This window comes from Ptychodera flava, chromosome 6 (genome assembly GCF_041260155.1).
Source record: "Ptychodera flava strain L36383 chromosome 6, AS_Pfla_20210202, whole genome shotgun sequence".
Taxonomy (NCBI): domain Eukaryota; kingdom Metazoa; phylum Hemichordata; class Enteropneusta; family Ptychoderidae; genus Ptychodera; species Ptychodera flava.
In genome coordinates this window covers 36,010,120-36,034,368 of record NC_091933.1, presented here as the reverse complement: position 1 = coordinate 36,034,368, position 24,249 = coordinate 36,010,120, and the positions used below count along the sequence as shown (strand labels likewise).

The 24,249-nt window shown below is 38.4% G+C and overlaps 1 protein-coding gene across 2 annotated transcripts in view; it reads right to left on the bottom strand.

Moving 5' to 3' along the window:
* Positions 1–6,082: 6,082 nt before the first annotated feature.
* The window catches only part of LOC139135630 (histone lysine demethylase PHF8-like), a 35,682-nt gene continuing 17,515 nt past the window's right edge, over positions 6,083–24,249 (bottom strand). For both annotated transcript variants that reach the window (XM_070703123.1, XM_070703124.1), the window contains 7 exons: positions 23,833–23,990; positions 23,058–23,221; positions 22,266–22,590; positions 12,604–12,848; positions 12,140–12,345; positions 11,756–11,981; positions 6,083–11,235 (listed from right to left, as the gene is read on the bottom strand). In XM_070703123.1, coding sequence (XP_070559224.1) covers positions 11,147–11,235; positions 11,756–11,981; positions 12,140–12,345; positions 12,604–12,848; positions 22,266–22,590; positions 23,058–23,221; positions 23,833–23,990 — 1,413 coding nt within the window. In that variant the 3' untranslated portion in view covers positions 6,083–11,146. The remainder of the gene's footprint in view (positions 11,236–11,755; positions 11,982–12,139; positions 12,346–12,603; positions 12,849–22,265; positions 22,591–23,057; positions 23,222–23,832; positions 23,991–24,249) is intronic.

Here is a 24,249-nt window from a genome sequence, read left to right as displayed (position 1 = left end):
AAGAACGCAAGAAATATTAACATCATTTTTAGGTTAAGAAAGCATTAAAATGGATGGATGAAGATGCAGTCTATATGGACACATTTGAATTCCTTTCTCTGCAATCACACTTTCAAAACTTATATCTATATATCGAGCAAGGTACCTACTTGTATGTTTGCTTTTAGTACTTTTCTATTTACACACAAACGCGCGCGTACACACACACGCATACAAACATACATGCATGCGTGCACGCACACACGCATGCACAGACAGACAGACAGACAGATACATACATACATACATACATACATACATACATACATACATACATACATACATACATACATACATACATACATACATACATACATACATACATACATACATACACACACACACATACATACATACAAACATACATACATACATACATACATACGCACATACATACATACATACATACATACATACATACATACATACATACATACATACATACATACATACATACATACACACACACACACTACATACATACATACATACAAACAAACAATACATACATACATACATACATACATACGCACACACATACATACATACATACATACATACATAGATACATAGATACATAGATACATAGATACATATATACATACATACATACATACATACATACATATATATATACATACATACATACATACATCAGTGTTTTCTCTGCATGTTCATAGAAAGAGGCACTTTCTGCCCCATTTACCAAATTTAGGGGCAGACTTGACATTTTAGGGGGCAGTCACTTTTGATGTTGATTTTGCCTTCCTAGGAAGCTAGCGCTCTTCCCCGACATCATTACGATCGTCAGCCAGTACAGTCGCGTCGTCTATATCGCATGCAGCACCCGTACTAACATCGACATCATAATGTTTGTCAGCTTGTGATATGCTCGGCTGCTCTCTATCTTCTGTGGACTTGTCACCCACAAGTTTCCCTGACACAGAATTAGACGTATTTGTTCCCTTGGACACGATTCGGTCCGAATTTGGGGGTTTATATCCATGAAAATACGCACCGATCCCCGTGCGCCCATCAAACGATTATGTTGCATTGCAATGCCTAAAGCTTGAATTTTCCTAAATTCCATCATTGATACACACAGTTCGCTACGCTATGCGCTTGGGTCACCCTATATGTTGACGTATTTGCTTGTTGTGTTTTGTGGGCGATTTCCGCGCTGTCAGTAACTTTTTCAGGGCAGACAATGCATCGAAATGCGCAATTTGCGCAATCGCGCAGTCGAGAGAAAACCCTGATACATACATACATACATACATACATACATACATACATACATACATACATACATACATACATATATACATACATACATACATACATATGGTACCATCAGAAATTCAGCGCTTGGATCAAGTAAGGCGATGGCGATGTCTGATGACTACTGGGGACCCAGGAAAATCTGACTATATCGGACTTAAATCTTCCTGGTAAACAATGATGAATCTCTTACAGTTCATGTTGTGTGTCTTTTTTGATATGTCGTGTTGGTTTTACAACCCTTATCTACTTTTCGCGCTGACTGTCCCTCTCATTATAATGTATTGTCAGTATAGTGTCATGATTCTGTTAAATGAATTTTTGCATGCAAACTTTGTATGATATGGAAGTTAATTTCAGTCTGTACTTGAGTACTGGCTGTCATACAATCTCTGTACTGAATAGACAAGTTTAGATGATCAGAATCAATATATACAAGGGTCATGTCTAATACACACAGCTGCAACTCGCGCTTCATTGGGAAGAGAACTACATCCATGACCTACAACTGTAGCAAATGACACGCGAAGTGTTAGTGTACGACACTGTTTTGTTGTTTTGAGCCATAAAATCATCTAACCAGAACATCTTCAGGCTAATGTGACGGGGCTAACAAACTATGGAGACTCGACTAAAAACGAATACATCTGTTGTTTAAAGTTTAGTACATTTGCCTTCTGTTGTAAACTTTCCCTTTATTTACAACTTGAAACCTATGGAGATGAAGATGTCGACGGAAGCAGTCTTGACACAAATATATACTTTTTGGGAGAAATAGTAGAAGTCCTTTTACAGCTATAAGTTAGATTTAATGTAAGTGAAAACTCACTAACTTTTACCATTTCTTCTATGTCACTGAACGATAATGAATCCTTCCCTCCCTGCATTTTCTTCGCCCCATTGTTACTGTATGCTCATTCGTTGAATATCAGCCTTCCCTGAGGCAAAACGTCTGTGTAAAATGCCTTGACATGCATTTTTGTAGATTTAAGTGTTTACAGTAAAATATTGTTATCTTGACTTGTTCAGTTGTGCTGAAATCTTCAGTCTTTTGCGAAAGGTACGAAAATAACTTTTCAATACAAGAAAAAACGAAATACTTCAAGTACTGTATTTTAGTAATATACTGGTATGATATAATATATAATATCAGCTTGTCAATCACGCCAATGCTACTACGAGCTCCTCAACTGACAGAGAAGCTTCATGTGGGGACAGTGAGCATTTAGATAGCAAGAAAATCTGTGTTAGAAATAGTTAAATGATTAAAGACATGGGGATTATCGCGAGTTTAGAGCAAGCGTTACGAATATTCACTTAGAAATGCCTTTTAAGAGCATTTGGCTAGCGCAAGTATTGCCCTTCGCCAAATCAAGACTGTCACTTTTTGTCGTCTGCGTTGCTTCCGCTGCGGATGACATGTATCCTTCTCGTCAACTTTCTGTTCGCTCAATATTTATTTATTTGTAAATGGCAAACGAACCGGGGGACAGTTGTCTCCCCAATGCTGGACTAGTGAGGAGGTGGCAAAGACATATTTTGCCCCCCCCCCCCTAACTGTCTCTAACTAGTCCGTCTAGTGATAAACTTTTACATAACAAACATACAGCGGGCACATTTTGTCATATTATGGAACATACAGTATAAGACCTAGAACATGTGAATATTATTTAACCGAGGATCTCTTTTTGGAGGAAGTGATGGCCCTGAAAAGAGCCCTTCGGTTTATGATCAGAGTTAGTCTTATTCACACCTGCCACAGATGAAGGCCAGACCAGTATTTCTAAAATTCTACAAAGTACATGTAAGTTTATCTACCATATTTGTTATAGTATAGGGACTCTGCTACTTGGACTACTTTGAAAGTGTTTATGCAGTATAAGAACTACAAATTTTTGTTTACTTCCTTATAATTCAATTCAATTTAATTCAATTAAATCAGTTGTACCCGACACTTACACGAACTTTATGGCACTGCATCAAGATACAGCACAAGAAATAAACATTCTCCGTATTTTGTTTGCCAACAAAGCTAGTTTCTGTGTAGCGGCCACTGTTACAGTTGACAACTAATTCAAGTCCAGACCTGAATTCAATTTTTGATAACAATACGAAAACGGGCTATGGATATGTATGTCATCATGGGGTACCGAGTTCAACAGACCGCTGTAGTTAATACACAAAACACAATACGACTGAGAAAATTGCCAAACGTTAGAGATACTGGGGCTTTAACTACAATATTTTTCACGTTATTTATTTTGATCTACCCATTCTACCACTTTAATTATTAAAATTAGTCATGTGTTTGATTTATTCATAAATATATTTTTCAGTGAATCAATCACCACCAGAAAGTAGGTAAAAATTGCACCCTTCCACCCCCACCCCAAAACAAAGAATTGCTATATGTTGATTATGTTTCAACCAGGTTTTTTGTCAAGACTTGGGAGAAAAACTTAGATGGCAAGAGACATAAATTTTGATGTAATATAATGGCAATAACCCTCACGCAGACGGCGGGTGTACACGACATTCGGTTACAATGCGAAACATATGGCACGACCCGTTTTCACGTTGGCGAGCAAATTGATCCAGATCTCGTGTATACTCATCTGCGACAAGGATTATTGTTTGAATACTTGTACTTTTTATTCCTTTTTTGTTAACTTGACATTTGATCAAAGCAAATTTGCAAAATTTAAAACAATTTGATGTACAACAGATATAGAATTAGTGACTACCAAAACGTAATGTGTTTCAGATATTTATTATTATTTCAGTGCATAAGATGTTTTCTCTCAAGATATGCGCTGTAAATAAGTGCATCGATCAAATGCATTGTAACTGTAATTTGGGTATTTATTACATATTGTTCCTTTCAAGAACACCACCGTCCATTTTTTATTGTTGATGCAGCCTCTACTTGCCCCATTCTTGATTAAAAGTCTTTACAAGAACAACAATTATCGGGGGTCCTCCAGATCTGTGTCGACTTTCTCGATGTCTGATTCAGCCTGACATAAAAAAAAGAAATGCATTTTTTTTATTGTCAACTTCAAAAGATAGCATGGCTCAACATTTTACGTACGTTTAATTATAACATGCCATCAGTTTGCTTGCTGCAGGACGACCAACACTTGTAATAGAGTGTCGATCACCAAACAGTGAATTAAGAACTTCAATTCATGTAAATCCACCACAAATCGGTAAATTATATGTATATGCTTTCTATGAATCAACTTGGAATACTTATTTTCAAATGCTGTGATCATCTTGATTATAATTGGATAATTTCGTTTCCCTGTAGTTCTTGATTTCTAAATCTCTGAATGATACAGAACGCTGAGGGCAGTATATACCGACAATTCTATACAATATTGATACTTCGGTTCTATACACAAGCATAAGTGCCATTTGTAGACGTTCGAAAAGTGAAGCGGCAAGAAGGAAACTTAATAAGCTACACAAATAGAACTTCAATTTTTGGCCTCAGTCTATATTCAATCCGAATCATGTTACCTTGCAGAAATATTCAATTTAGTATAACGAATCTGTAAAAGTAATGACACCCTGTTGGATTCCAGAATATAGAATTATCTTGAAAACTTAAAATATAGGGCAGTTGACATCTCACGTTACAACACTAACAGTAGCTGTTTACATTCCTACTGAAAACTTGACAACAATAAATTGAATTTTGTACACTCTGGTAAATTTAAAGCTCTGTTGTCTGGTCAAAAACATAAATTGAAATCCTTTTATTTAAAAAAAATGAGTTTTTTCTGAGGCAGAGTGTCAGAAAAAGAATATGCACTGTTTAGAGAGACAGCCTCGTATATTGACTATATTTCTGCTACAACTGTGTGAATTTATCATAAATGATGATAATTATTTAGGATTCCAATACAGTTGAGTACTTTTGCAAGTATGAAATAATAATTATTCTAGAAATCATAGTCTCACCTTACTTCGTCACCGACTGGATCCAATGTTTACGTTTGGTTGCTATTGTAACTTGGGCACATTCAACGGTGGTCATTGAACGCTGTTTGAACAACCTAATTCCACGCCACTAGATGCTTGAATAGACACCCTTTACAAAGCTCGTGATAGGTACAATAAAATCACCTAGCCTATGTCATGTATTTTCGATTGTGAATCCACCAGCACATTGTGAACATACTGTCAGTTGATATATTAAGAGGAGCGGTTACTAGATATAATGAAATACAAACTCCACCGAGTTTTGATGAATCTTGGAGCACATTTTTATACTCGTTTTTACACTTATCATTCCATCAGACATATTCGAGAGAAATCGGATCTGACGCCGGTGAAGCTGACGCTGTAGCGTCATCCTCATTTTCACGTGACCCATGAGGCTGAGGAGGAGGAGGATGAGAATGACGCCAACTTTACGCTCATTAGAAAGTAAGGGCGTTTGTCTAAATGTACATTTTTGGACGAAGGCCGTTGTTGCAACTCTACATTTTCTACGAAATGGTGTTAAAAGTCTACAGGGGATATAAAAAGTCGTGCTGGAGTAAGAAAAACAGGATCACACATTTTATCAAGTGTTCCTATGTACATACGTGTATGTATGTCCAATGGGAGATTCCCTGTTTGTATGGCTTATATGAAAGGTGATAAAGTCATCGACCACGGATCAAAAATGAATAAATGTTATGAACGGGTTGACTTTGATGGATTCACTACAGCAAATTTCACATAAATAAGCAAAAACTGAGAGTGAGAAATATAATATTTACACAGTAAACTTTAATTCAGCAAAAGAATCAATTTATCGCAAAACAACTTGGATAATTGAAGATGCTATTCCTTCACAAAGGAGAGCAATGGTCCAAAAAACTTGCTAACGTCTAAATGAAATTAAAATCAACAACCATTTGAACTTCATAAAAAATCAACAAATACCTAGTCATGCATTTTATGTACACTCTCTAACTTTGAAAATAAAGTTTACATCTCTCTTTCTCTCAAAGGATTGATAATAAATATTAAAAAAATATTACACAGATCAAACTTGTTGATGGAAATAGTGAAAGCTGGGTGACTAGAGCGGCATGCATTTCAATCACAAAATTGTTGACTGAAGAGAAACAAAAAACCATAGCGCTGTGTATATGATCCTTGTAGTGTTGTATACAACCAGGTATATGGATGTTATCAGATTCTATTTATGTGACCATACCATAAATATGACATCGGGGATTAAATTTCAGGAACTGGCATACTACTGAAATGCAATAATTCCAGTATCATTCTACCTATACACAAAATCCAGCATTTTCCCCATTTTCTAAAGTGTACGCTTATCTTGATCGTATCCTAAATTTGTTTCTGGTATGTCAGTATGGCCCCTGGCGAACTGAGAGCATTGAATACGCATTACAAATATCATCAAGGCAGAATGAAACAAAGTTAATATACTCTTCTTTCAATATTTCTCAGGAGTAAAAAGAATTGTAAACACGAACACCAGTCATATCACTGGGTCAATTAATTTTTTTATAAATCAGCAACTAACTGATGACAATTGGTCAAGTCAGGTCAAGAGTACACAAAAACAAAACAGAGAAACACTTTGCAAGAGAAAATGGTGGCAGGTTGCTGATATGACACCTACTATGGGTAAAAAAACTCACAAGCCTGCCCTCTATGGACAAACACAAGAAGGTGACTTCAGTGTATTGCAAACTGACTGGCTATAGGCTGTAAATAAATACACTCTACTGAGTGCATTTCAAGCAAAGACTCCTTAAACACAGAACACCAGTAACAACAATGGATGATAGTACAGGCAATATCAGGGCTGCACCAGGCAAACAAACAACACTTTAGAGACAGTGACATATATAATCCTGCAAATTATCATTAATGTAAGCTAGTTTGATAGGCCGTAGGCTGTGCATGTACGCCTTTCCTACTTATCAAATTTGCTGATCTGCTCAAAAACACAACAGAATGGCTTAAGGTAGAACGCACCTCGGGGACAGACATTCGGACTCTCAAACTTTTACAATTCTCTTCTTGGTGAAAGAAAACTTTTAACTGGCTTAGTTTTTTGAAATTCGAAAATTTTCTCCATAGAGTTACACAGGGGTGGCGGCCATTTTGAATTTCTAATATCGGTAAATCTTGGGTAATTTGTTTCTCTAGTACCAAAATTGCATGGTGACCCCATATTTTTATTCTTGATTTTGAAAGAGAATGATTGAAAGATTCCTTGAGGAAAGTTAGAGCAAAAGTTTAAGTCTTTCACTTTCGAGGCGCATACTGCCTTAACACTAAGAATAGACCCTAGGGTCTATGCATTATGTGAGCTAGAACTTGCATTTCTTTCTTATTGATTCTGATGTGACATTGTTGCTATAACACAATATTCTTAAGGATAAGGACACAAAGAATTTCTATTGAACTTGACTGATATCAATTGTTACACATGTAGCTGAAGCAAACAACTGTTCACATATGAACTTCTCAGTAAAGATTCTCATAGGCTACCGCAAAGCCTTGGGGTCTAAATTGTATGTTCAGGGTAGCATAAGGGGAAAGTTTCTCTGCTGAAACCAAAATGTATTTTATACTGTCGTTTGAGCCTCATGCATTTGAGCAAAACTGGTGACTGGCTCTTTCAGAAAAGCTTTTCATGTTTACCGCATCGTGGAATGCTATTACCAGTACAATGAACCTGGCATAATGTATGAATAGTGCAATGCATCCTGCTATCACATACACAACTGGACTGACAGGTTATTTTCTCATATTGGTGTCAGAAGGCAAATTGATAATCACACTCCCTGTGTGCACATTCATACATGTATTTTTTGTACACTTCTGGACACACTTTAACCCCTTGAGCACTGCAATTTTTCCACCAAAATTATAGTGTGCAACATTTTACCAACTTTGTGAATTTTTCTGTACTGTTTTTGACAATTTTGGATCAAATAAACATCACATTTTATTGGCTTCAGATTTTTATCAAAATTTTAGCAAAACTTAGAAAAAAATGGACTGGTGTATATTTTATATAGGTGACAAAATTGACTTTGGCGCTCGAAGACTTAACCCCATTCAGCATAAGTCATTCAAAATCAGTGTAGGAATTTGGATGACTGGAGGATCAAAGTAACTCAACCGCCACTGCACACACTGTCACTATCAGGCCAAATCAGTGACAATCTGAATGTATATCTTGTTTGGGTCTTTTAAGGATAAGTTATGTCTAGCTTATGTCAATCAACTTGACTGACAGCAACAGATGAAACCAGCAAGCAAAATAGGTTTACCGGGCACATCATGGGTTTAAAATTACATGGCAAATTCAGTTAACAATTTCAATGTAAAGAATTGAATGTAATATAATAATGGCTGAACACAGGTAAGACCGTGCCGTCTTTCCTGAAATGTTATCAATTGCATGGGCATAGTTCGTACAGAGAAGAGATAAAATAGAAATGACTGATACATTACTTGAAAGGGTCAACACCAATTATCATAGAGGCAAAAACCATAGGAGGAATCTCTGATCAAAGCAAGTAACCACAAACTTGAGCTTCTTAACACGTCTTGCAAGAAATCCAGTGATTAGAATTCTTATCAACAAACTAACATGCATCCTACCTATCTATGAAAGCTGAGTCACAAGATGTGAAAGATGTCTTCACATCACTCCATAGCTGTGGCTTTAGCAGTGTAAATAACTTACTTAACGAATGCAAACATGGAAGAAACAAAACAAAGAAATCCTATCATTTACTGCTAGAGACGCCAGTCACTGATAGCCATTCAATATTGCACTAAACTTGTTAGTGAGTGGGTCATAGTGATAGGGAATAGGACAAGAGTAATGCATGCATATAAACCATCTGGGTGACATTGTCACTGAAGTTCATGCTGATAGTAATGTCATTCTGTAGAAACTTGTGGTGCTTTCTCAAAACAGGCAAAAACCACATTGGCAGCGATATTTTTAAGACTTCAAAAACTGCTACAACTTGGGAGCGCAACGGAGGGTAAAGTTTCCATCAGTTCTGTTTAAAACTGAAGATTAATTAAATGTTAAGGCTGTTCCAAATAAATGATCAATTCATTTTTAGGCAATCAATTCACATGGACACATTTTGTGGATTTTAAAAGTAAATAGTAAACAAAAACAGTACAGAACATTTTTGTGACCCATTACTAACAAGACACACTACGCAGCTTCTCATCACAGCCCCGTCTGCAAATCTCTCATTTTTGAAATCTGAAATCATGTCCCTAGCTAAAAACTTACGAAATACTTTAGCACAGCAAAAGGTCAGGCTGATATAAAATGAAATTTGGCACTGTGCTTTTGTCTTGAAAGGGGAGGGAAGTGGTGTAAAAAAATTACTGACTTGAAGACACATGCACATTACATTTACAAATTTTGAACCGAAAATCACCAACCATGTAAGCATAACAAATAAAATTACTGTGATCTCCAGAAGAACTTGAAAAAAAACTGTTCTGAAATAAAATTTGATCGCCAAAACAACCATGAAATAACTTGAAGGAAACGTGTAATGTCAAAGTTGGTGATTGAAACTATGGGCTTAGATATGATAAGAAAGGCCCTGTTGATACCATATTTTATGAGAATGTAAGATGGAGGAAAGGTGATACTACTACAAAAATATCACAAACACTGAATTCTAAGGGGTTTTCATCGAGTGCAGCTTGAAGTGATTGAAACAACGATCATATTGATTCAGAAAATAAATTTACCTCAACTTAGCCATCCGAGTTTGGAGACACACCGCTGTCAATCATGCACTCAGTGTAACGTCTACACATCAGAACATCACCCTACAAAGATATGTGACAATTCAACCCGTGGAGTAGCAAAAATTTGTACAAAAATAGTTACAAAGAAATGCCCAACTCTTCAAAGAATGCTAAAACAAAGCAACTTCCCTTTTGATACAGTATTGCTGACCAAGTGCATGTGAAATGAGAATATTTACAAATACAAAAAAAATCCATTCCGGATGGCTAGCTTTCAGAAAGAAATTTTCACAAAAAAATCTAAATGAGGAGAAAGGAAAATACAGCACAAGCAAAGAAGATCTACAAAACTGAATTAATTCACAGACAAATTCTTATATTAGTGTTTTCTTAAATAAAACCAAGAATAATTTGAAATTCTTGCATAGTCATATACATTCCAAAATTCTGATGGGAATTATTATAAATAGTATGTACTGTACACTGGAAATTTCTCACTCTGGCAGTTTCTAATATCAGCTACTGTCCAAAATGTTTGATCTCTAATAACACAGACTATCAGAGATTAGAATCTAATATTGGCTACTGTCAGAGTGACAGGCTGTAATACTAGATAACATTGAGAACTTAAGTCTCTCATATTAGCCGAAGTTAACCTGTTCCTAGAGCAGCTTTTATCAGAGTCTGAGCACCTCATCAAGAGCTTACTCGTCAACATCATTCACTGCTAGAGAATCAGTCTCTAATATCAGCTAATAGCTGAAAGTATCAACCTCTGATATCAGCCAACCATCAGAGAATATCATTTGCCACTCGCTGCCAGAGAGAACCTGTCTCTCATGTCGGCAGCCGACGCAGAGAATCAGTCTCTGATAGAGCCTGATATCTGTCACTGCCAGCTACTGTTAGAGAATATCATTTGTCTGTCACAGCCAGACAGAATCCACCTCTAATGTCAGCAACTGCCTACGAGAATCAGTCTCTAATGTTTGACGTTATCAGCTATTATCAGAGAATAAGTTTCTAATATTGCTATTATCAGCCACTATCAGAGAATCAGTCTGCCTCCTTTCTGTAACTTCAGTATCTTGCTCAGCCTCTGCTTGGCCGTGGCCATCCCTTTCTTGGGTTTCTTGGCTGAAATAAAGAAACAATGAAACATGTTTCCTAAAAACATCTTCAATACATGTGTACTGATGTGGTATTCTCAACCCCTGAGTTGTGTATGAATCAAAATTTTGCAATCATTATAGTGAGGAATTGACTGAAAACCACTCGTGGATTTGGAAATGACATATGATGAGATTTGTGGGCGTTTTTTACATAATATTAGTGTCAGATCTCCCTTACTGTATGTATTATCTCCTATGACTGCACAAACGACTCTTTTCATTTTTGGAAGAATGTTGAAAACAAAGGCTAGAGTTTCTGCTATTTTGTTGAATTCTGAATAGTCACATTCATATTCTCTGAACTGTTGAATGATGTATCTAATTACCATTAACCATCCCAGACTTTGAAGTTTGTAAAAGATTCCAAGAGAGTTGAATGGACTATTTTATTTAACTCCCGCTGCCCACTTTTCATATCCCTTCCATGACCAGCACTGCATGAATTTAAACTCAAATCAATCATGATCTTGATAATGACTACTCACACTTGGCAGCTGCAGACTGATCCTTATCTCTCATAGCATCCTTGAGAAATGACCCTGGGGCACTGCTGGACAGACTGATTCCCCCAGTATTCAGGGGTGGTCGGAATGCGCTGGATCCCATGGAATGACTGAGATTGAGTCCTGACGTTGATGGTCCTGGAATTGGCTCAGGGGTTGCTGGTTTTTCTACCGGCTTTTTCCTGATGTACTGCCTCTTTGGTCGTGGCTGTAATCATCAAAAGACAGAAATTGCTGACATTTTGGAATAGTGGGTGACTAATTATCTGACTGACAACAGGAGAAAATATGCCGCAAGTATTTAAATTTTAACACTGATCTGAAATTTCTGGATACATGATACTGTCATAATACTGATGGTCTCACCTGGTTAGCTAGCCTTGCAGCAGCCTCGGCAAGTCCTGACTCAACATTGGGTTTCTTTGCAGCATCACGTACTGGCCTATCAGGCTTGGGACATGACGCCACCAGCTTGGCTTTTGGATTCCAAGGTGCATCGGCAGGGTCCCGCCTTGGCTTCTTGGACCTTGACTTGAACAAGGGCCCTTCATCCTCATCTAACGTGGGATACACTGCAAAAATGAGAACATGAGTTAATGACGACTCTTTGCTATTTACAGCAGGAACCATTCTAAGCAGAGCGAACACATGTTCTCTATGGACAACATTCTGTAACACAAATACCAATTGTTTGCCTTTTTTGCTGATTGTGCAATGGAATATTTTTTTATTAGTGAAATATTTTTTTTATTTGTGTTCTGTATCTCTTCCCCTTTGCAGTGCTCTACGAAGACAGAGTCAGATTTCCAGTTGTCTTATAAGCTTCATACCGTATTTTGAATCTTGGAAGCAAGTTGGAAGACTGTCTGGGTTATCCTCTAAGTCAGCATAGATCCTCTTCTCCTTGGGTTTTGCCCGCTCTTCAAAGGCTAGCCTTGCCGGTAGGCTCATGAACGATGACAGTGCTGTTGAATGTGGTTGTACTGGCACTTCACTGTCTGTTGTTGTCTTGGGTAAACCAATGGAAAGCATTCCCTGAATTGCTTCATGAGTACTGGGAGAGGCAGGCTGATTCCTGGGTGAAAGTGAAAGTGTGGTTTACGACATTTGAATTAATTTCCTGTAAACTAGGTACTGGATATAAATTATACATTATACCTCTTTGCACACCATTAAAGGCCAGGGACTTGATCCCTGGGATCAAGTTTGTTCTAGTCTATAAGAGGATTATGGAGTGTCATAGCCTTTTGTTTTCCATTGAAATTGTAATCTAGTATCAGTGTTCTCCACGAGGGTTTTTGACGGGCGGTGCGCCCGGCTTCTTTTTGTCGCCGCCCACCTTAATCTCGCCCGCCCACCTTTCATCTCGCCCGCCCACCTTGTTTTCTGTAGCCTAAACTGTTTTCACAGTCAGTTGTCCGAACAATATCTGAAAGCTTATTGAATAAAAATGACAGCAACTGACAACGTCGTGTAATAAAGAGGGGCCGTTCACACATCTGTCGGTTTGTTTGCGACTGCATGCAATCGTCAATGTTCTCCCCAGGCCGTTTAACAGGATCGGCCCCGATCCTTTATTTTTTTCGCTCGATCCTCTTTCATATCCGCCGATACTCTTTAGTAAATGTGGTTGAAGACCTATTGTTTCTCAGCGGCGATTTTGTCACGCTTTTATTTCAGCGAGCTTTTAGTGTGAAACGGCCGTAGTGCCGATGAACATTGGCTAAGACTTCAATTCAAAAAGCTTGAAATGTGTTAAGCTGCCGACCGTACCGTACAGACACCGTCCATTTCATACAACGGACACGGTACAAGGCTCGGTGTTGCATTTTTGCCAGCGGGCACTCAGTAAGCATGGTCAAAGCATCTATATACTCATGGATACTATTTTTTACATCCATGATATACTATAGGTAACAACCATTGCCGCCCATGTCTCGTACTTGTAAGGATCCGAAGGTCAGGAAAAGTGATTTCGATCAGATGTGGCTAAAATCGTACGATTGGTCGACACAAATATCAGATGCAAAAAAGTATGGTACTTCGCGTGTTCAGGTCGTTGCGTATCCGAGCCGCCAGCCGAGTTAGCCATTTTGAGATCCGTGTACGTCCCAGTTTCCACATGACGTTGAAGCCATGAGTGTCACTTCCTGTCACGCATTCGTAACTTGCATGCGATTCACTCGATTGACTTTGAGAAGCAGTTGCGTTTGATCAAGTTTCAAAATCCGTGACCATTTTAAAATATTAAAGGCACAATGAAATGAAGTAAAAAGAAACTGCACGAGCTAAAATCATCATTCGTGTGATCATCCGAATACAGCAGCTATGTACATACGGTTCTGTACTGCATAGTTCAAAGGTCGCGTGTGATCGAGATCAAGAGCGCCAGCGTGCTCCACACAAACATGCAGGGCAGCCTACGCCGCGCAGTTGTCAAAGTTTTATACGTTTGCCGAACTATGAGTCGATGAAATTTCAAATCTTTCTCTTGGAAATACCTGGTATCATTTTTTTCGGGCCTCTCTTTATTATGAATAGAGTTTTAAAGTCAACGTATGTTTCTCTGCAGGCATGCTCCTCTGACTCCGCATTGTAACTTAGTGCAAATATTCAGTCCCGTATCAACTTGTCATGGACGCCGCACGTAAAAAAAAGACGTTCATGGCTTTACCAATCGGGCTACAGACAAACATATAGTAACAGAGGATCATATGAAAATATGCCACCATTTGCCACCGATTATTTCGAACACTGATTACTTCTCATGTAGGCCTACTTTCGAATTTTCATGTTGGTATTGTGCAATATATTTACTAAATTGTGTATTGTTTGTATTAGTTCAATTTTTTTCACTTTTGATGTTTTATTATTTATTTAATGTAAATAAAAAGGATTTAAATTTAAAAATAAATTGTATAGCTTGCCATTTATCACTGCTGAATGGAGAAAAATATTAAAAATGTCAGAAGTATATCTCATCACTGGAATGCCTTGTGAATAGCCCTGGTGATATGTAAATTGTATGCAAATATTATGCAAATAAATATGCTAATTAGCCGCCCGCCTTTAATTTTCATTTGTGGAGAACACTGAGTATGTAAATTTACTTGCAAGACAATCTGATGCCGACACAGGCCTTTAAACAAAGGTTTTTCCCTTTCAAAACACTGAGGATGTATGCTTCCACAACATTATATCCTTATTGTTGACAGTTGTAGACTCACTGCGTGGTGTAAAACTAACAAAATTTCTGAAAAATGTTCTTCTCGGAAAGACTGGAGAACACTGAACCAATGCTGAGCTGCAGGACAATTAAACACTATCCTACGGGGTCAACTTGTTTCTATTCATAGCAAAGGGTATTCTCAGATAAGCATTGATTGAGGTTGTCCTTTAAGGGGGAAAGTGAGAAGTGGTGGATTCTGAATAAATTAACGGCTTTTGTCCACGTTTGTCACGATATCTTTTGTTTCTGGAACATTATCGGAATTCTGAGACACGGTTTTGTAGAAACAGTCACTAACTACAACCTGTGCAAAGATGAGGCTAATCCGTCAACGTGGCGCCAAGTTACACTCTCCAGAAGTTGCGATACATTGCCAAAAACGGAACGGAGTAAATCGCAGAAATGTGTATGCGACCCTTGGAGTCGCACAAAGTCAGCTAAAATTCCGGTTCGCTCGCATTTTCGGTGGAAATTCCCAGCCCATAATGAAGTACAGGACTTTTTACACATTTGTCTGAATTTGTGGTATGAATGAAATTATACATGACGTGAAAATTGGAAGAAAATGAACACTGAAACGGCCAGTTCGCGGCGTAAGCGTTACGCTTTATTTACACAACTGTCATTCCAGCTAAATCTGGGGATAATCTTCTTGCTAAATACAAACTAGCGTATTAACTGTGCACTGTAGTGTACCAGTTTAATTTGATTATCAAGCGAAGAAATGGCTGGCTGCGTATATACTGCGTAAAAATTATGTGATTTTGCATGCCAAGTCCGATGACATTGTTTTCCTCTCTTTTAGTTGCGCAATCGTCAAACCGCGTTTTCAGCTTCCTGCCCGGAGAGAGACACGTGACAATGAATTTACAATGTGGTACATACCGACAAAGACGAAGTTCATTCAGACGCCGTGTTGTGTACGTTAGCTTTTACGTTCCGTACTGCATGTTGAAGTACGACCACAGTCCGCCTTGAACAATATGGCATGGAGCTAAAAACGGACAGCTACATGAACGCGGTTTCCGGCCTCAGAAGCACCAGTGCCGGGCTAACTTTGTGTTGTGCCAGGTTAACCCATCGTTAGGCTAAACTAAATATAACACCTGACAATATCTGGTATCTAAAACGATTTCTAATGGCAAGATAAAAAGTTGGCAGGAACTCAAATAAATCGATTCTGACACGAAACTTGAACAATTCAAAAAGCGACTTGTTTTGGCTTCGCGAGTACCATGGAGGCGAGTACCTAAAACAGATGTGAATCTGTGACCACGCTGATATTAAACTGAATGCGTCATTCTAAAATCGCGACGGTCGAATTTCGTACAAGTAATGAAATGCGTGAAACTTCAGTCAAACAGTTGAATATCGCGTTGGCTGATATGTGAAAACGAGCATTCGTCGTTCTCCGGTGGCGACTGTACGTTGAACTACTATAATAACGACGATAGACAGACCAGCAGCACGCTGTTTTTCAGCGTGATTGAGTTTATTCACAGCATGTTCACAGGAAAAAGTAGTTGCTGATTCGAACAAAGCACGTTCATGGTTGTTAATTTTTTCAAGTTCATGGAAATTATTCTATCATTTTCAATTTTGGTTTCTTTAACTTTACCGCATAAGTTTATAATTACCTAATAACAATTCAATCGCAATGATTTTAAAGCTATACTGACATGAATTTGTGCTGTGAAATATCGCATACTTTTCAATCGAGATTGATTTCGACCCTGGACTTCGACTCACTGCATGAGCAGTCCGCCAAATGAAAGTTCAGTTGATCGAAACAAATTATGTCAGCTGTATGATTAGCTCCGTACAAATTTAACAAGTCATCGTTGATGACACAGTCCCCGCTTGTCCATTTTGTAATAATCTATGGTGTCTAGGTAGCTGTGGTCTAGGTAGCTGTGGAATGACATTGATGCAACGGGTGCATCAGGCCTGTGACTTGCATAATAAAGTAATCTGAGGAACGTTCAATAAATGACTCATCTCTGCCGGTAATGACCACTCAAGGAACTTTTGATTACATCACACATAACGATGCCCTTACTGCCTCCAGTGTCATGATGGCACATACTATACACATGGTTTGGTGGAATTTTCGAAATGGTATGGGATCGGGTATGTTGTTGTAATCAGCCCTTTCGGATCATATAATGAAGCAAATTAATGTGCACAAGAATGCAGCCATAGTATTTATCTTTGTATCACGTTTGAACAAAATCAGTCCGAGGGACAGTGACCTATGTTTATGTTTCAAAGACATAAAAAATCACACCAAAATTGAAATCAAATGGCTGTCTATTGACCATATGGATCATAGCACAAAATTAGTAGACATGCATATGTATGCCATAGTACTTTATCTTTGTACCAAGTCTCAACAACATTGGTTAAAGAAAATTTGCATATGATTAAGAATATGATATATGATTAAAATCCAAAAATGACCATCTGACAGCGATATTGGAAAAAAATGACAATCTGGCAGCCATATTGGAACATGTCACGAAGTAAATTGACATGTATATGTATGCCATAGTGCTTGATCTTTGTGCCAAGTTTGGACAAAATGGGTGTAATGACCTTTGAATTACGATTCAAAGACATGCAAAATTCCAACAAAATGGCAGTTCTGCAGCCATATTGGATCCTATCGCAAGCTTAATTGATACATGCATATGTATGCCATAGTGCTTTGCCTTTGTGCCAAGTTTGAACCAAATCGGTTCAAGGATGTTTGAGTTATGGTTCAAAGACATGAAAAATCGCAAAAAAATGGCCGCCTGTCGGCCATATTGGATCATATCACAAAATAAATTGGTGTTCATATGAAGGGCATAATGTTTTGCTTTTGTGCCAAATTTGAACAGAATCGGTTCAAGGATGTCTGAGTTATGGTTCAAAGACATGAAAAATCGCAACAAATGGCCGCCTCACCGCATATTGGATTGTATGTCGCAATATAATTCGACATGCATATGTAGGACATAGTGTTATGCCTTTGTGTCAAGTTTGAACAGAATCGGTTCAAGGATCTTTGAGTTATGGTTCAAAGACACGAAAAATCACAAAAAAAATGGCCGCCTCGTGGCCATATTGGATTGTATCACAAAATAATTTTACATGCATATGTAGGCCATAGTGTTATACCTTTGTGGCAAGTTTGAACAGAATCTGTTCAAGGATGTCTGAGTTATGGTCCAAAGACATGAAAAATCGCAACAAAATGGCCGCCACGCGCCCATATTGAGACATATCGCGAAATAATTTGACATGGATATGATAGCCATAGTTTTGTGCCTTTGTGCCAAGTTTGAGCAGAATGTGCTCAAGGATGTCTGAGTTATGGTCCAAAGACATGAAAAATCGCAACAAAATGGCCGCCACGCGCCCATATTGAAACATATCGCGAATAATTTGACAAGGATATGAAAGGCATAATGTTATGCCTTTGTGCCAAGTTTGAGCAGAATGTGCTCAAGGATGTCTGAGTTATGGTCCAAAGACATGAAAAATCGCAATAAAATGGCCGCCTTGCGCCATATTGGATCGTATCACAAAATAAATCGATGTGCATCTGTAGGTCATAGTGCTATGCCTTTGTGCCAAGTTTGAACAAAATTGGTTTAGCAGTGTCTGAGAAACTGTTGATCACGGACGGACGGACGGACGGACGGACGGACGGACGGACACACGGACGGGACCCAATCTATAAGTCCCCGCCGGACTTCGTCCACGGGGACTAAAAAAAAACAAATGCTAGGTCCACATTGTGTTTACATTGTAAATCACGGCATCATTCTAATGTAATATAGCAAAACTGTACGTGCGTTATCCGCATCACGTTCCCTCTGTGCCCGCATAGAATTTACAAAACGATTGGCTTACGTTTCCAAACCGGGCAGAGCAGACACCGGCGCGATTTTCTCCTTATAAAATTTCGAACTATTGCCATATTTCTAATTTCTACTGAGAGGAATGTTGCTCGCCCAACTGTCGAGACAAAAAGACGTCGCAACCATTTTCACAAAAAATATAGAAAACTTGTGGTGACGTACAGGAACGTAATCTTCATTGCATGCTTTACGTGTAAACCGTAACGTAAGCGGGGCCGGTAACAGTTTTAGTTGCCGGAATTCGCTGGGCATTTTCAGACGTAAAAAATCATCTGACATTTTTATCATCAGTCGCAATTAGTTCGGAGCGGGATCAATTTTGAATGTCGGACTTCATTAGGTGCAGACAAACATGTAAACTGTTATCAGAAAAAGACGTAATTTTTGGATTTCGGAGTAGCCTAGTTTGATTTGGGCGGGGTCAGTTTTGAATGTCAGACTATACTTTGCATTGAGTCCACGTCATTTGTTAGCGGACACAAATGTACGTTTTGGTTTGGCGGCGATTAATTTTGACTAGTGCTGGACTTTATTTGGCAAACATGTAAAGACAAGGGACCTACTACTTGGATTTTCGGCCGTTATTTGTTTATACGGGAACAGTTTTATTAAATACGTGTCATAGGAAAACGAGGTAAAAATAATTAAAACTACAACGAGCAGCCTCTCTGTTGTGCGCAAGATGTATTACAAGTTTTTATTCGAAGCTCAGTTTAGTCATAGACCCTCTCGAAAAACGGGACAGCCAAATTGTTGAATGAGTAAGCGTTTTGCGCTACATGCAGTCCTCGCTTGCGACCATTTCCAGTTTACACCTTTTCAACGCATCGCAAACTGGAGTTTTAAGCCTGACTGTTACTCTGACAATTTTAACCCTTGAAGTGCCATAGACTTTCTATGCAATGCAACTGCCAGGCCAAGGACTTTTTGAACCCAACTTCTCAACATGTTACGCTTTTTTCAGACCAGTGCAGTTCATTTTCTGTGATGAGAAACCCTAACAACCCATTAATATTTCCAAAGCGCAGGATATGAAGAAACTCTCTATGACAATGAAAAGTTTCAAATTACACGCTGAAGGTGTAAAATTGGGCTAAAATGCTCGTTTTTTGTTCAAAATTCACTGAAAATCATAAAAAGTTTCTAAAAATGTATAAAATCATCAACGGCCTTCAAACTTGAATAGAATTTTCGTGTTATCGAAAGACACAAATTCAGGTACACGATTTCAGCATCATGTAACATCATACGTAAATAATAAACAAAAACAAACAAACAATTAGTGTCTTTCAAAATAATACAAATGCTTCCTGTGCAAATGCATCTCTACAAAATACAAATAATATTTTACATGCAGTACACTAAATGTAGATTGACAGCTACTGTGTATGGAGCATCGGCATGATTGCATTGCCTAAGCATTGTCTTTTACTTGTCTATTGTATTTGTTTGTTTGTTTGTTTGTTTGCTTGTTTATATTTTATTTCTTCTAGTGGAAATGATTTTCCAGAGAAAAATTTCAGTGTACATATCCACTTTGTCATCAGTTTACTATCTATCATATGATTCTTGTTGTTGTTGTTATTTAAAATCTGTCTTCAAAGTTAGAACAAATCAATTATAGTTTGTTTGCCTGTAAACAAAAACAATTAATTTGTATACACAGAGACAACAAGGTGCCATATTGTACATGGAGGGGTAACTATTGTGCAACACATGCACATAACTATAGGGCATATTCAACTGACTCTGTATAGTTTGAACTGCCAGTAATTATAATGAAGAGTTGAAGACAAAACACATTTCACTGACCTTTTTATCGATTAATTTTGGTGTTTGACCCAACTTACATTAGTTTAATTCATGTACGCGTGTGTAACTATCTGTGGCTTATCGAGTCACAGACTCGTACTACCATACAATACTAGTCAATCCGTTCGCCAAGTTTGATCACGTATTTTGACAAGCATGCCACAAAATCCGCCACGAAATGGAATGAAACCACTAAGTATCGAGAAAAAAGTTTCATGTTCGGTTTATTTCAGTTAAAAAAATGCGTAACACGTAGGAAATGTCTCGCAATGTCAACAGTTCGGAACAACTACATTTCATTTACAAACTGGGTTGACTGTCATGGCCGTCTCGCTCCAGGCCGGCCGGAGGTCAAATATCAACAGTTTAAAGGAGCTTATTGGCAGTCCAGCGCTTGAAAATCGACAAAATACACTTCAATTTAACCAAATCCTTACAAATTTCTCAATCTGGCGTGTTTTTGGCTTCGAAAACCTTAACCTCGGGTTCCATGTCGAGAGTTCGGCATCACACAGTGCCGCCATCTTGGCCGTTGATACGTTCGAAGTTCACTATCACGATCAATGTGGTCAGCAAATCGTGTCATTTTTCCGTAAAATACTCTCAAAAAAAACTGTAAAATCTGTCATTTCTATCACCCAGGGGGCAGTAGCTTGGCATAATATAGTTATCTTCCGTGTCTACGGCATGGTAAAGCTGTCAAAACGTACGTACGTGTTTCGTTCAATGCACTTTGGCCGTATCAATGTACGGGTGAAAATGCAGACCTGGTTAAATATTCATGAAAACCGCTGACCTCTTTTAAGAAAGTTCGCATAAATTACTGGAATTTTCGATTGTTAGGCTGCATGATGTCATTATTTTAGTCCTTATATGGTACTAAACTGGGTTCAAAGGGTCAGGAATACCCTTCTTCTGGCTGAGATCGGCAATGCATACCTAAGTTAGGCATAAGCATAGAACGCAACCACTGTCGGTTTATATACCGACGTGGCGCTGAGAGCGAGAATGCCGTGTCGGTTTATAACCGACCGGGCTTTTAAGGGTTAACTGTTCTCTCATTCCTGGCCATATGCTTGATATTTCGCTTTTGAGGATCATGCTTTTGCAAACGACGGCTACCTTCAGCATGTTCAGTAGCCGCGACATACTTCCTGCCGGCAGCTGGGAAGAAGACTGACGCATGCGCACTCCTCCGGACGGAATTAACGTAATCTACTTACGCTCTTGAATAGCGTTTGACTAATCTTGAAACCGTTAAGACATAAGAAAAACACGGCACGCGAACTGGCCTACAATGTTAATTTTGTTAAAATCTAACTCATTTCGAGTGTGTTAGGGTTTCAAACTTATCATCCACTCAAAGGCCATATTAGACAGATTCAAAATCTACCATAAAACAAAAAATGACCAAAATCACTCAAGGAAGGTGGGTCTACCCTTTAACTTTACTACTATAGTAATGAGTCTCCACAAAAAAGACAAGCCAAATATCAAATTGATGTCAGCATAAGCTACCACAATTCACTACATAGACACTTACTTGAGCTCTTCTTCAATTTCTAGAATTGTCATACTGGCAGCAGGAGGTGGTGGTAAATCGTACTGACTGGCGACCAAGAGATCATCTATGCTTCCAATTTTGTTGGATGCTGTGCCGGGGTAGGGAGGAGGGGGTCCTCTCGGACTTCTTTCCGATGGCATGAGGTCTTCTCCGGAGTCTGATTGCTCGATACCCGTTGTCGTGGTCATGGTGGTGGTGGCCACAGCTGTGAAGTCTTCCAGACTTGATGACAGAAAGGAACTGTCTTGACTTGTGCTCACCGCCGAGGCTTGATTATCATTTGGAACAACTGGTTTGCCATTGACTGAAGAGGCAAAGGGAAAATATGTTATGGTGAAGAAAACTGCTAAAAAACTAGAACTCCAAGGTTTACAGGACAATGAAGTAAGTTACCACTTACTGGGGCAGAAACAGCACCTTTCAAACACAGACAGACAGACAGACAGACACAGACACACTTTCTATTTCGTCTGTCTGTTTGTCTGTCTGTCTGTCTGTCTATCTATCTGTCTGTCTTACTCTGTTCCTGTTTGTCTGTACGTCTCTCATATCACAGCTACTGCTCTTTTCAAATGAAAGCAAAGACAAACACTATCCCTTAAACACTATCCCTGGGTATTTCAATCACCTAGCTGCCAGTCTTTTCCATAAGGCGTCTGTGAAAGCACATTCTATTGCACCTGTAGCTTTCATTGTAGGTAAATTTTGAGTGGAAACTACTTTTCAACAGGAAACATTCTTTAAATGATCTATCAAAATTAAAGAACTTACAGGAAAGTTTTAACTTCAGTGATCCTGGCTTGGACTTCTGCTGCGGTTCATCATCAACAATGATCTCATCATTATCACTGGATTCCAGTTCACTGCCGGTAGTGCTGACTAGTGGTTGGAAACCTCCCAGTTTTTCCTTCTTCAGCTTTGGCGAACCACTCCGACTGAAATAAGCCATACAGTGAATGTGGGGGAAAAGATTAACAAAAAAGCGTCTTGAGGAACAGACATCTGGATAGGATGAACAGTGCCACTGGTAATTAGCAAAACTAGCATTCCCTATTTAAAAGGATTCGCTTCAGTGCAAAGACTTACAAAAAACGACTGAAAACTAACTCGACAAAGTTTTTTCAGTTATGAGATATAATGCGCACACAAATATCAAGGGATTTTTAATGTGATTCATATTAGTGCGTTAGAGGACACAGTGGTACACTTAATACATAAATGTTGGTCTTAAAAAATAATTTTTATGATTTAGCAAATTTGCAGGTTTCTATGATAACAAACGCAATGTCATTCAATCAGTATACACAGAGCATGTGCCTTACATTGTTTTACATGTCAATCCTTGTACGTGTTAGTGAACTTGTATTGTTTCATTTGTATACGTGAATTAACTGACAATGGGTTACATCAAGCTTTGCCGTCACTTATAAAATGCCTAAACTTGTCCATATTCAAAATAGGGTAGTTTCTGGTCTTGCAGCAACTCAGGCGATACAGATACTGTCCATATAACTTGTTGAAGACTGACAGAGCTGAGACAACTCACCTTACTATCTTGCCATTGGAAAGAACCAGTTTCAATCCAGAACTCATTTGATTGTCGACATCTTTCTCTTCTTTCTTCTCTTCCGTTAAGGCACCAGGTTTTGGAATGCGAACTTTTATTGACGGTTTCTGCTCTTGAGGTATTGCATGGTAAGCTTGCTGTGTGAGGGCACCAGACAACCATATATGGTGGTTATGCGGAGTATTGCAGAACGAAGTTAGCAATAATTTTATGAGCTATAAATTTTTATGGTGATGAAGTTACGGCATTTATTTGATGTAAGGCAGAATGCACCTGTGGAACAGATTTTCAAACTTTCAATTTTTTATAATACTTTTCAGGTCTACTGTTCGCAAGGGCTCATTTTAAAGCTCTTGCAGTACGAAAAATTTTCAACGACTACTTTTTTTTAAAATC